Source organism: Anser brachyrhynchus (assembly GCF_964034855.1).
Source record: "Anser brachyrhynchus genome assembly, chromosome: 10".
NCBI classification, from domain to species: domain Eukaryota; kingdom Metazoa; phylum Chordata; class Aves; order Anseriformes; family Anatidae; genus Anser; species Anser brachyrhynchus.
Window position 1 is genome coordinate 19,345,962 of NC_137705.1, and position 13,989 is coordinate 19,359,950.

Consider the following 13,989-nt stretch of genomic DNA (forward strand, 5'->3'; position numbering starts at 1 on the left):
AAACATTACTTGGAGCAGGGATCATGTCTGCTACTTTTTAATGAATCAAAGTAATGAGTAATACTATCAAGTGCCAATATCATGAGAATAATGGTATGGTTTAATATGTTGCCCTTATCCTGAAATGTTTAAGGCCTTTTCAAAGCAAGTCATTTAACAAAAAATATTCTGTTTTTTTCTGTTCATGCGGAAGGATTTGCCAAATACAGTCTCATAAAAATGCCATTATTTTTATCCTGTTCCCATCTATAATTTTCTTCATTTCTTTCTGCTATGGGTCCAAGAAAGGCTCTACTATTACTGACTTCATTTCACATATTTTTAGTTGAGATGGCCTGTACTGTATGCAAAGAAGCCTGTACTCTATTTTCAAAAACTACTCCATGTTTTATCACTTCCGTTATTTTTTATTTATCTTTGAGGCATGTGAATCCTTAAGTTTATTTACAATAAATTCAAAGGCACCTTGCACATTTGCAAATTAACTCAAATTTATTTCTGATCTCTCTGGTTGTTACAAATTTACTAGAACACTGAAAGTTCTTCATCTTCTGTTCATATACTATTTTTGAGTTTCTTTAAAGAAGAATCTGGAAATCATGTGGAGGAGGTTCTGTCTTTTTAGTGCAAAATATATCAAAAGAACACAGTGAAATATATATTTTTTAGTATATATATATATTCTATGGTTTACACTTGCCATAATTTCCTCTATGTCAAGCACTTCAATCAGCTAGACCACTTCTATCATAGTTGTAAAAATACTTCTGAATAGCCTTAAAAAAAAAAAAACTATTTGCTAGCCGCCATTATCACCTCTGCAAAATATTTTCATAGTATTCATGTATTTTTTTTCTTTCTGTACTGAAGACTCTAGGTCTTGGTTTGGGGGAATGGAATTTGAGCCTAGGTACAGAGTGAGAACTGATCCATTTTGTCAAAATGCTTTACGTAGCATTCATTGGACATCAAGATGACTCCAAGATTCCCACAGTAATGCTACCTTATTATTGACTATAATGCCAATTTGGCAATGAGATATAACAATAAGCCACTTGGAAAATAAATCTAACAGATCCGATGATGTCTGATGTTGTCACAGCCATATAGTATATCTTCCAAGTCGTTTTGGCTTATGATGCTCGCAACATAAGGGAGACTGGTACCATTCTTTTGCACCATTGATTTCTGAATTATTGTGCAAGCTTTTAATTGTTCCAGACTTCATTACATAGATAGAAAATTACCTCAGGATATCTGCTGTGATGCTAAGATCACTCTTATTCTTTTGAGATTGGAAACCTAGTGGTAAACACCTATACTTTCTGTTGTCTTTTGAGAACTAAGCAAGATGCTCTTGAATGATCTTTAAAAAGCTGAAAAACCTGTTTGCTAAACATTTGGTCTATCTATCAGTTAAGATTTCAACAAGACAGAGCAGTAAGCAGCACTTTCATTTCCAAACTGTAACATATCTCAGATGTTTGAAGCTGGTTTATTAGTTCAGTTCTAGAGATAAATAGAGTGATGCAGCAGCAAAACTGGTCCAATACTGAGTGAATCTGAAAAAAAAATTTCCCTCTGTGTTTGCAGGATGGATTTCTTAAATGTAAGTCTATGTTAATATTCACTCTTTCTGCACAATTTCTAGAATGAAGGCCAAATAATCTGTAGTTCAAGAGATGTGTATGCTAGTTAGAAGGTGAAGACAATGTTTTTCTGCTTTGTATCTTTGTTTTCTGATATTCCATGAATAAATGCTCACAGCCATCTATAAAATAACTAAAGCAATGGCAAAGTAATCAATGGAACCACACATTTGGAACATCACAAAAAAAATAGTGCAACTTGGTGGACTGTTTGGACAGAAAGGCTTTGAATCTCTATCCACACATCTTGTTGAAGAATATAACTATAGCAGATTTTTATTTTATGGAAAGCAACATCTGAAAGAGCATTGCCTAGTCTTGATGATGCTTCCAGCTGCATGAGAAGGTAAGTGTGGTGAGATAACAGTCTTATCTGTAACTTTAAAAACAAATTCTTAAACTGAAGTGTTATCACTTGGGCTGAAAGAACTCAAGGGAGTTTTCTGAAAGGAAAGACTAATTTAAAACACAAGCATCGGGCCAAATTCAAGTCTATTAGCCCAACATAAAATAAGGAGAAAAATATGGTGCAGAAACCTACACTTTGCCCATTGAAGGAAAACATCACAAATGCATTTGAAAAGGTTTCATATGTTAATCTCTATAGGTTATTCTAATCAATTGATATTGCCACTGTGTAAATGTTTTGGTTACAAAGGGCAGCAATGCAACACTTTCTTCTTTAGATGATGAATTATGATTTATAAGAGATAAAATGTTGTTTTTCATGGTGTTTTTATTCAAAAAATATATTACTACATTCCAAGACTCTTCTACTTGCAAAAAAAACAAGCCAACAAAAACATGAATACTTCTGAAGTCTATAAAGCAGGTATGAAAGATTGTCTTATTGCTCTTTCATATGGATATGAATTTACACTGTTTATCAACCTTTAACATACATGATTTGCAGACTTTGATTACTCTTTTGTGGTTTATTAATAGTTGTGTTTGCCTGCATCCGAAATGCACTTCTGTGTGAGGCTTTCAAATTGCAGGAGGCCTATCTTTTTCAAGCACATTAGGACTTTCTGGTAGGTCAGGATTTTGTGAGGCTGTGTTTTTGGCTTGGGATGCAGAAATTCCTTGTGTTGAAGGGAAGAGTCGATTTAGTTTGGCTGCCTTGTTAAACCAGATTTTGCAGTCTTATTGTTATTAGAAGAATACATTCAATTTATGAGAGAGGTTTTAAAATCTAGTTTTTATAAACTTTCAAATGGAAGAGGTGATTTTTTTAAACAGATGTGCGGTATTCTTTTAACTAAATATTACATTAAAAAATAGCATGATTTCCTAATGTTGTTCAAGGTCAGTTTTATTTTTCTGCACTGTTTTTACAGCTGCTACTCATGTTACCAGAAATATTTCTCTCTACTTCACAAGCCTCAAATACCACATCATTTGACTAGTAATCAACATCTGCCTAATTTCAGCTGAAGAATAACACTCTCTTTATACTCTAAAGTCTGTAGAACAACATACATAATGTTATTGTAGATTTCCATTCATAGCAGCATACCTCTTCCTCCATGCGGAAGAAACATGGTATTGTTGAAATACTTTTTAATGAGAAAGTTAGGGATTAAACTTGGTAGATTAATAGGATTAAGAGTTTGGCAGTCTTTCCTGTTCTCTTTTATATTATTTAATCTTTGTTCCTAAGCTTGCGTTTTGTTTTCCACATAGAGTATGCAGCATGTTTTTGAAATCATGGGTGTTAGATTCTTACCCCTATAATGTATGCTTTTAAATAAAAGTAACACAGTTGCTGAATTATCTGATCTTGCATTTATAACATTCAGCAATGAGACAGTATTTCTGAGTTACTTTTGAATCAGTGAACTACCATAATACGGAGATTTAGTTATACTACAAAATACTCAGTTAGCTTTTGGTTCTTTTACCTAATACTTCTTGCAAGAAACATGTTCAGGTGCTATACTTTTCCTGTTGTTTTTATGTGCATTTTCTCAGGGAGGAAAGAGAACTAGAATAGAAAAATTCCTGCATGTTATTTCTGTAATTGAATTCACAGTTCCTGGAATACAAATTCAGCCTTCATTTTGGCTTGGGATCCCTGAGAGATGGTAGCTGCATAATCATTTCCTGTCAGTGACAAGTTACTCTAGAAATACACCTATGCATTATTGTCACTGATTTCTACTCTAGAAGCAGGACATCTCTATGAAGCAGAGTAAAGTCTGCCTCCATTTGGCATGAAAATAATATAAATGCAAGTCTCACTACAAGTACTATAATTTTTCCATGCTATAGAGAAATGTAGAAGTCTTTAGGCAACTCCATGATGCAATCTGTGTGAAGCCCATGTCTGTCACTGAGGTGTCTGGAGGCATGGCTTCTGATCCAGGATCCAGCCAGCCTTCTGAAGCAAGGCTATGTTGCCCATTTTCCTCCAGCAATGGTTTCAAGAGTAGGGATTTTTATGGAACTCTATTGCATCCCTGTCTTTAATGGTCTTTTGTTATATGATATAGTTATTACTGTTTGTATGACACAAAAATTACATAGCTGCTTAGTCAGTGTGACCACTGCTTGGTCACACTACTCATAGCAAATAGGCTCTATAAGATTAAGAATAGGGTGGATGCATATAACATAATACAGTACGAATAAAATATAAAGTCTACTTTAATTTCACTTTTTTTTTTCCCCTTAACTTGGAAGGGGTACTGTCAACATTTATAATACCTTTTCCAAAGCTGATTCTCCCCATCAAGCAGAGTTACTTCCCACTCTAATATAGTACAAATTAATCTACTCCAGTACAAAGCTAAAAGTTATATTGCAGTGAGACAAAATTGTGGGGCGCTGAGCCATGAACATTTTAATATTACAGTATGCTATTTCTATATTACTGAGTTTCATATTACACCAGAATTAATTTTTCAGTTCCTCTGGGATATTTAGATAAAACATTTTATTGTTATTTTTAAATGTGATTAAAATTTAATATATCAGGCATTGTAAAGATGTGCCAGATGATCTCAGTGATCATATGAGATTTTAACAGGCTGAAAAGACTGCCAAGCTTCAGCTGTAAAGTTTCCATTGTGTTTTGAAATGTGCCACTCTTCTCTAAAGCTATACAACTCTTCTCTGAAGCTATTTTATGTATTTATTTGTACTTCAGATCTGTTACTCATTTCTGTTCCAATCTGGTACCCAATATACAGTAAAAAGATTGTTTTAATTATATTTTTAAGAAAAAGCAACAAACATATGAATTGAAATCAGAAAGAAGACGTCTACTTTAAAATAGGGTACTAGTGTAACTTATCTTAGAAGTGCAAAGTATTTACATATTAGTCCTATTGTCCAAAAAATAACCTTGCTTTTGCCTAAAACAAGGGAAAACAGCTTGAATTAAAAGTGATAGACTTTAGAAAATAGTTAGTCCTCTCAATGTATATCATTTCTCTACTGGCTATATAATTTGATGTGAACACTGGTTAGGAATTGAGTCCAGGAGTGACTGAAGTCAGTGGCAAAAGGAAAATATGTCATCATCTTGACCACCTGATAAACTCAGTTTTATCCATGTTTTCTCTCAAAAAATATTCAGAGGACACTTCTATCATCTTGAAACTGGGGTGCCTCACTACTGAATCAGAATGTTTAAAACAGCACATCCTCATCATGTTTCATTTCCATACAGAGAAAGCCTCCTGGATTCTTTGGTGAGGATACTTAGCACCTGTAATCACTAGTGCAGTACATGGAACTGCTATTTAATAAAGCTCCCGTCTCCATTTCAGGCTGAAATCCTTTTGACAAGTATAGGTGTTCACTGAGGTTTGAAGGCATTCTGCACATTTTAATAGGATCTCAGCACCGTTTAGAAGAACACAAAAGAAATGTATCTATTTTCTACTAAAAGGAGCATATCTCCATGGTGCTAGGCACTTCCTACTGATGAGGATTTACTTCTCTTTGAACTGAAATTTAAAACTACTAAGAAGTTCATGAGAGCTACCCAAATCTGTACAAAAATCACACCTTTTTAAAGCTAAGCAGGAAGATTAACAAACCCAAGGTCACATAAATGGCAGAACCAGCATAATAGTCATGATTTCCTAACGTATCTACTATCTCATCATTACTGTTCTTCCTGTGGCATACAGCCATGTCACACCTGCAGTGCTCTTCACTCATCTGTTGTTTTTGTTTTAGCTATCACCTTGTCAGGACCAGAAGCACTCTCTCGCTCTAGGTCTGTAAGAAACTTGACAGAAATAACAGGCTTTCTTAGCTTGTGTGGTAGCTGTTGAGTATTTATGAAGAATGTAAACACACAGAAGTCTGTCAGGAAAAGAAAAAACAGTACAGTACTAATCAGATAACAAATGTAAAAGTGAAAAGAGCTTGTCCCAGACTTAATTTCTTTGCTTATGTTTTTTCTTGGGTATCTTACATAAATGCTAAGGTTTCTGAGTGGCGTCACACATTCTAGTGGCTGAAGTAATGTCTATAGACTCAACCTCTTCCACCTCCATTTTCACTCCATCTAAATCCCAAGTGATCCTAAAGGAAATCTGAAAACTTACAGATAGCAAAACTGAGAAATAATGCAGTAACTGAGGTACATATAATGTCTGCTAACCCTACGAGCAAGACTGAGACTATGTCCCATTTTACTTAATGTGGAACTTAGAGGCATGGCATGGTTTCTTGGTTTTAATAAAATGCGATAGATTTTTATTCTGCAAGGATATACTTGAATGTGTTTGTGAGTACAGAGATGTATGAACTAAACTGCAAAAGGTCGAATAATCTTAGTAAAAAGCTGGATTAGCATTTAACCACCATGGGTTTTGGTAGCTGAAGAGCTGGTCTCTTTGTTTATCAATATTTTCTAAGTATGAATATGTTGAAATTAAGGTACACATCTTCAGTTTGAGCTTTAATCTTCTTGTATCTTAAAAAGTATGTATGTTTGTATATGTATATTATGTATATAAGTTTGAGGTATTCTACTGCACGGGACACTTAACAGCATGGCCCAGTCTACACATTCCCTCTTAAGAGCCAAGTAGCACGAAGGACACAGGTATGACTTCAAACCTGCTTTGCTTCAAAGGAAGCAGCGTTGCAGATGCATAGCCCTAATTCCTGTGGGGATGATGCCATGTGGCAGGACTCCAGTCTTGTGCTCCCCAGGACAGTCCCAGCCCTGGCATCAGGGATGGAGGAGCTGCCTTTGCCAAAGTGGTTTGCAGAGGTTTCTCTTACACAGTGCAAACACTCCACTGGTGTTCTCCAGCTCCTTTAAAGTCATTTTGCTCTGCTTATGTGAGGCATTGTGTCCAGAAAAAAATCAAAGAATTCATCCATGAAGTCTTAGAGCAGTATGTACATACAAGCAAATGTATATATATCTAAAGATATATGTACACATTTCTGTGAATGAATATCTGTACCTCTCTATCATATTATATAGAAATGCTATTTAAAAATGATAAATAATGAACAAAGGGATTCAAGATGTAAACATACCTTAGGTGAAAAGCGCAATTTACTTAAACAGAAGCGTCTGTGTGAGTGAGAGCCTGAGCACCAAGTCCAAATATAATGCAGTTTTATTTTACATAAATGTAAGGTACATTATGTTTTATTTAAACATAAATAAAAAGTAGCATATACCTACCCTTTTCAAAATGTTTCTATGGGAACTTGCCTTAATATGAATGGCCAGAATGGTTTCCCTAAAGAGTATAGCTTGTAATGAGTCTTTTGAATTTCCTCTATACTGTAAAATTATTTATTTAGATAAATCTCTAAATAAGTTTCTTGCAAATTGTTACTTCATTAAATCTAGGAATGCAGCAGATTAATGCTGTTAAATGTATACATACATAGTTAAGCTCCTGGAAGTACAACTTCTATTTTCTTTCACACCTGCATTCCAAGTTTGTAATGCCTGGTGTAGGTAATTTAATGAAAAAGATTACTTAACACAACCAGATTAAAAACCAATTTAACTGATGGCCACAAATAGAGCTTAGAGTTTGTCATGGCTACAAAGATTTTCTGTCAGGGTATAAAAGCAATTAATCAGTATGCAGAAGGTATTGCCTGCCCCATAGAGATGCTAATTTTGTGACACTTTGGAAACTCATGTTCTACATTTACTGTTCACACTAGATGGAAGCTAACCAGCCTCAGCTTGAGCTAATGAAATCAAAAGACTGCAAAATGTCACATTTGCTTATCCCCATGCAGTCTAATTTTGAGATCTTTAGTTTCTTTCTATAAGTCATTTGACAACCACAGTGTTGATTGAATATCATGAAATAAAACTGTCCTAAAGCCTGGAAAGTCATATTTATGCAGAACTTCTGTAGACAGCTTATCTGCATAAAATAAAGGGCATATCAGTTTTGTCCTCAAGTACTTTTTGAAAAGCAAGAACAGCTAAATAAGATATTGTAATATAGCAGAACAAAGATGGAGTGTTTCAAGATGTTGTCATCAGGGACTTTTATTTTTGTTTATTTTCTTTTGCTTTCCAAGAGTGCTATAACATCTATTTATCTATATGCATAATATAGATAGTTTGCATATTTAGATAAAATAGTCTATTACAGATACCGTGAACAGTAGACATTTAGAAGTTAGGTATTTTTCCCTGCTTACTCTAAGTTAGGAGCTAATATACAACTTGTTCTTATTAAGAAGAAAAGAAAAAGAGACTAAGTAATGCAGTAATTTCAATAATTTGTAACCACAAAATATTCTGGAAAAAAAAAAAAAAAACAGAACAGCTACTACCACATTTTTTTCCCCATAGCCATATTTTTTAAAAGGGATGTCTGCAATCATTTTGTTTTAAAATCCTAACTGCAGACTAAGCCAACTGGTTAAACATATTCCCCTACAGCAGTACAAAAAAAAGTAAAAAATAAAAATATTGCAGCAGTTGGATTAGCTTCCTTTGATTTCCTACCATCATACTTAAAAGCACGTAGTAGTTGTGACTCACCTAAAGCAGAATCGCAGATGAGCTGCTGCGGATGAGCAGGGGCACAGCTGCACGCCTCCACCAGCTCCTGAATTCTGTGGGTCAGCAGCAGAAGCACTGAGAACAACAAGGTACTAAGTACAGGATTCATGCTGCCTTAAGCACGGCTAAGCAGTCAGCCAAGAGAAAATGCTTTCTTACTGTTGATTTTATCTTCCTAAACTTCCTAAAAACTATCTGATTTCTTCACTGTTCAGTTTCAACAGCCTTGGTTTAGAAAAGCCCTCTAATGCTCAGTCTGAGTATACACTTATGTTAACTGACTTCTAATTTCCCTGACATAGGACCCTCTTATTTATGGCCCTGACACTAACTTGAAACTCCGCCTTCCTTTAAGGAAAAAGCACATCATTGGTGAAAATCATTGTACCAGAAGTGAGGTTACCTTAGTAAGCATTGCAACGTTGCTCTTATGAGTCAGTATAACTGTTAGTAATCAAAAAGCTTTACAAAAACATCTTTTAGAAGTATCTGAAGCTGGTTTTGTGATCTTTAGCAGAACAAAGATTTTTTTTTCTAGTAAATTTCCTTCCAAAATTAAAAAAAAAAAAAAAAAAAAAAAAGAACAGTTCTGCTACCTTCTCTATTTTGGTCAAGTAAACAAAGCTGTCTTTTTTTAAGCTCTGTTTTCCTTTGCAATCCCTGATCTTCCCCTGCACTTCTGTGCATTTTCTTGAGATGACGTCCCTGTTTGCAGGCTGGACAGAACTTCATTCATGAAAAGGAAATGTTTCAATGCTTATTTGTAAGACTAGAACAATTGGTAGTTACAAGGAAAAATGATTTAAAAATAAAAGCTGCAATAAAGGGCATTTTTTATTATTTTATCACAGATCTACTTTACATTTAATGTATATTGGAGGCACGGCTCTTTCTCTGCATTTCTTTTTAATGTATGTCCTGATCAGCACAGATCTGTATCTGCATTTTCTGGCTCATGCTATACATGGAACACACATAAATTCAAAAGTTGGGAAATCTTTTTCAACTTCAGATCTTCTGTTGCTGTAACAGTCTGGATATGCGTTACATGTGTTATAAAATTGTTGTTTCATGGGGGAGTGAGGAGGTAAGATTTGATTAGAGAGTAATAAAATGTATAGACTGATATGGACGATAGAACTTAAAGAATTGCTTTTTTATTGCCTTTTTTTTTTTTTTGGTCACAATTCAAGTTTGAGAATTGAAAATTCATTAATGCAATTTGACCATTTCAGTCAAGACTCGTGAAAATCTTCTTTGTTGAGATTTAGGTGTACAAAAAATAGTTTGTTACCTCTACATACATGTGTACATGTTTCACAGCAGCAGATTTATTTTTTTGTTAAACAGTAAGAAGTTAGTTTTACCACTAATAGTTGCTCTGATTCTTCTTTTTTCTCTCATCCTCCCCAGAGACACACTCAATTAAAAAAAATAAAATAAATATTTGAATTAGGTCTTATTTTCAGATTTTAGATCTAGATTCAAAACTGAGCTGGGAATTTTTTACATGATATCATGATTTAGTGATTTAGTTCATGCTTGGATTTTTGTTTTTTCTGTCTTAAGTTTTGGCTTCAAATCATAAGGTTAGATCAAGGTCCAGGTCTAACATCTGAAAATAATTTAGACTTGTTAACATCTCTGTTCTTACTTGGAGGAAATTTACCTTTTTCAGGAAGCTTTTCATGTGAGTAAAAAGATGTGAGACTGAAACCTTATTCAGGAAGTTCAAACTACGGGAAGACAGAAAAAGAAAAAAAAAAAAAAACAAGCGAAAAAAAAACCACCAAGCAGGTATTTCAATGGCATCTGTGGTCAGTAGTTTAGGACTATCGATCTTCAGGTCTCACCTAGGGCAGTAGGACTGGAAAGTAATGAAGGAATTAATTGAGAGCCTTTGACTGGTTTCCGGATGATACCACGTGGCTGCTGCCATAGATGATGTAAATAGACCTTTTTGATTACTATTTCAGTAAAATTCAAATAATATATAAATAAGCTGGGCAAACTGTCTTCTCTTACATCAAGAAGACAGGTCTACCTGGTCACTGGTTAATTAAGGAACATTTTGAATAGGATTGTCCGCAGTCCTTCCACAACAAAGGATTTGAGAGTCCTTCAAAGCCAATTGTACATAGGTGGAATACTTAAAGTATGGTTATGCTTAGAGAAGTAAATGGCCATAAAAGAAGCTCCTACTCAAGAAATATATTCCCTGTAGGTCTCTCTAGACCCACTCTACATTGGAAGAAAGACTTGGGACATGCCATCAGCAACAAGACTTTTCAGTGGTAATGTGGATTTTAGTGAAACTTGTGGATGTAAGGTTTCTGAACCCCAACATGGAACAACTGGTCACCACCACCACAACAGATATGTTGTGTGACAGATATGTACACCAGCCAGTCCTAGAGTACAGGGACTTGTTCATTCAAACTTCAAACTGGCAGTTCTTCTTCCCATGCAAGTCTAACTAATGAGCAGTTCTTTGGTAGGCTTATCTTTCAGTTCTTCATGACAACATTGATACAATCTTATTACTGTAATGTGAAAGGGAAACAATTTTTGAAACCTCAGCAGAACTATTTTCTGATAAATCTTAATTATGAAAAAATAAGATTTGTCAACTATTTTTAAATTCCAAAACTAATGCAAGATAGCTGAGAAGTATCCTTAATTCTTTTCTGTCTGATGCAAAACATGGGTGGTGAAGAGTCCTCATAGCCAATGCACAATTCACTTTGTCCATGGAAGTTACTTTAAAAGCAACCTTCTATAGGTAAGCTGTTTCATGGTGAAATCCATGCATGGCTTCTGTGCCAGCCAGGACAGGTGAAAATAGTTGCCAGAACCATTTGTTACATAGTCTGCAGAGAGTAGTGGACGTGCGTTCCAAATACAAGGCTCTCATGGATAACCACAATCACAGGTATTTTCAGTTAATATCTAAACACTGACTCTATGACCAATAAGATAAAAAATGCAATTATTTTAGGCAAAACATTTGAACTGACATGACTGGGGGAAAAAAAAAAAAAAAGGTTATAGAGAAGTTATATTCCATTAAAAATTCTTAAACTGTTAGGGTATCATTACTTGAGAGATGGACCCATCTCCTGAGGTCATGCCATTGCACAGTAGTCTGTAACTTTACAGAAACAGGAGTTAGAGAGGCAAAAAAGGGACAACTTGAAAGAACACTCTCTTCAAATTGCAATTGTTTCCAGTCTTTCAAAAACTAAAGCTTTTTGACCAGTGACAGTAGGCCTATATTCCTCCATTTTTAGGTAGTTCAGAGAAAATGGTATATTCCTCAGATGGTTTATTTTCCTATAGCCAATATACTAGGTGTGTCTAAAGGAATTGAATTGTGAATAAAGTAATGGTACTTGCAGTGGCAGAAGTATTATCATTTTACCATTGGCTGTTTTACACTATGGCTGTTACTCGAGTGTCACTATTGGCTTCTAAATATCTCATGTGCCTTAAGTCAGAATGGCATTTGCAAAAAGAAAAAAGTGATTGAGAGTTTTTCTAATCAGAATTTAGACATATTTATATCATAACATTAGAAAAGGATTTTACTAAGTGTGAAAATCTCTGTACTTGGGAACATGCTCTCATAAAAATGCATTTTTAGTCTGTTTATCACAGGAGCCAAATATCTGTAGCTTTTGTATCAGTGCAGTGTTTGAGTACCTATGGCCTCTGAACAGTATCAGTAAGCATTAGGTCTTAGCTTGAAGCTGCAATGTGTTTTTTCATATTATAGTTCATATTTTTCATTGAATGAATAAAATTTTAGATCTAACTTCATTAGTTATATTTTGACCCTGTAAAATACAGAGATTACTTCCAAAAATATTCCTTGGCCAATTTGGAAGCAAAAATACTCTTTTATCTTCAGTAATAGTAAAGAAAAGATAGCCAACATTTCATAAACACAAGTAGACTAAAGCAAATGAAACACTTGGTCTTCTTCATTTTGTATAAAAGGACTAACAGTACAGGGCCTCTTTCACTACACTGTTATGTTATAATGTTGATTTTCCTTTAGTTTGATAAATAAGCCATGACATCATAGCAAATTCTGTCAAAACACTAATGAAGCGTGAAGAGTTGCAGGATTAAATAGTGCTCACTCCCCGGTTATGTTCTGATATAACTAACACTAATAAGAAACAGAAAACTCCCTTTATCAAGGGACATAGTTACACTGACTCCTTCAATTCATTATTGACACAGTAGAAAAAACACTTGGCACTTTCTCATTTCTGTCCAGCTAAATAAGCCCAGTGTAGGACAATTCATTTCTATTTTCTAGTAAAATGCAAGAAAATAACAAGGATTGGGATTAATTCACTATATTTGTTGATGTGTATGGTACAGAAAGAAGGCAGAGCACCTAGCAACAGTCAAATCAGCTTCATCTCTTCTCAATGGAAACTGTAAATATGTGTAGTTCTTATAATTTTGGAGGGGCTTTATGGACAGTGGGTTGTCATGTTCCTTATTATTTTTACTACCTAGCATTATCATCCATCAACAGCATTCTGGAAAAGCTTGAAGGTCATTAATTGCCAACTTTGTTTCTTTTTCATCTAATGGCCCTCAGAGACCCATATTAAGAACACTCGGTCTCCCTCTGTTTTGATACTATGATTTTATGATACTCTCATCTCTTCCCCGAGAAGACATCTTTAACTGTCTCCCCTCTATACTTTTTTATTTTTATTTTTTTTTAAGAGGCAGCACTGTGAATTCAGTTTATAGTTTCCTGCATACTGATCAAGAGTATTTCCGTGGGCCACCTTGAATTTGATACTTTGGCTTACGTCAAGTTGCTCTAAACTGTGTTGCATAGGGGTTGTCCATACGGCTTCTTCAAAGGCGTATATCCCAATAATGGGATATACAACAGAGAGCTTGCTGTCCATTCCAGCTGTCAAGCAGTTTGAATCTACATGGTGTTTTTTGGTTGGACTGCTTGCTCAGCACTTTAGCTCCTGACTGTCTACAGAATATATTTTTTTTATTTATATCTATCCTATTCTCTCTCTATTGTGGAAAATTAGTCTTTAGAATGATTGCAGGCAGGATTGTCCACAGTAATAGTTTATCTGTTGCCTTCTTGATGCTTTGCTGGAGTTCTATATTCCCTAATTTTCATTTGTTGTTGCATTTATTTTTCCTATAAATAACCTGGAATAATCACAATACACATCCCATCCAAAACCTGTATAATTATATTTTTTTATAAAATCAAAATTAGAATAGAGCTTCCATGGACTTTAAATTCCAGTATCTCCATATGTA

The 13,989-nt window shown here is 34.7% G+C and overlaps 2 protein-coding genes across 3 annotated transcripts in view; one reads left to right on the forward strand and one right to left on the reverse strand.

Annotated features, from left to right (window-relative positions):
- TIMP4 (TIMP metallopeptidase inhibitor 4) overlaps window positions 1-13,406 on the reverse strand; it is a 29,852-nt gene extending 16,446 nt beyond the window's left edge. Inside the window, exon 1 of the mRNA XM_080606769.1 lies at window positions 8,650-13,406. Within this exon, the coding sequence (XP_080462895.1) occupies window positions 8,650-8,779 (130 nt within the window). The 5' untranslated portion in view covers window positions 8,780-13,406. The remainder of the gene's footprint in view (window positions 1-8,649) is intronic.
- SYN2 (synapsin II) overlaps window positions 1-13,989 on the forward strand; it is a 176,904-nt gene that overhangs the window by 107,015 nt on the left and 55,900 nt on the right. The window lies entirely within an intron of this gene.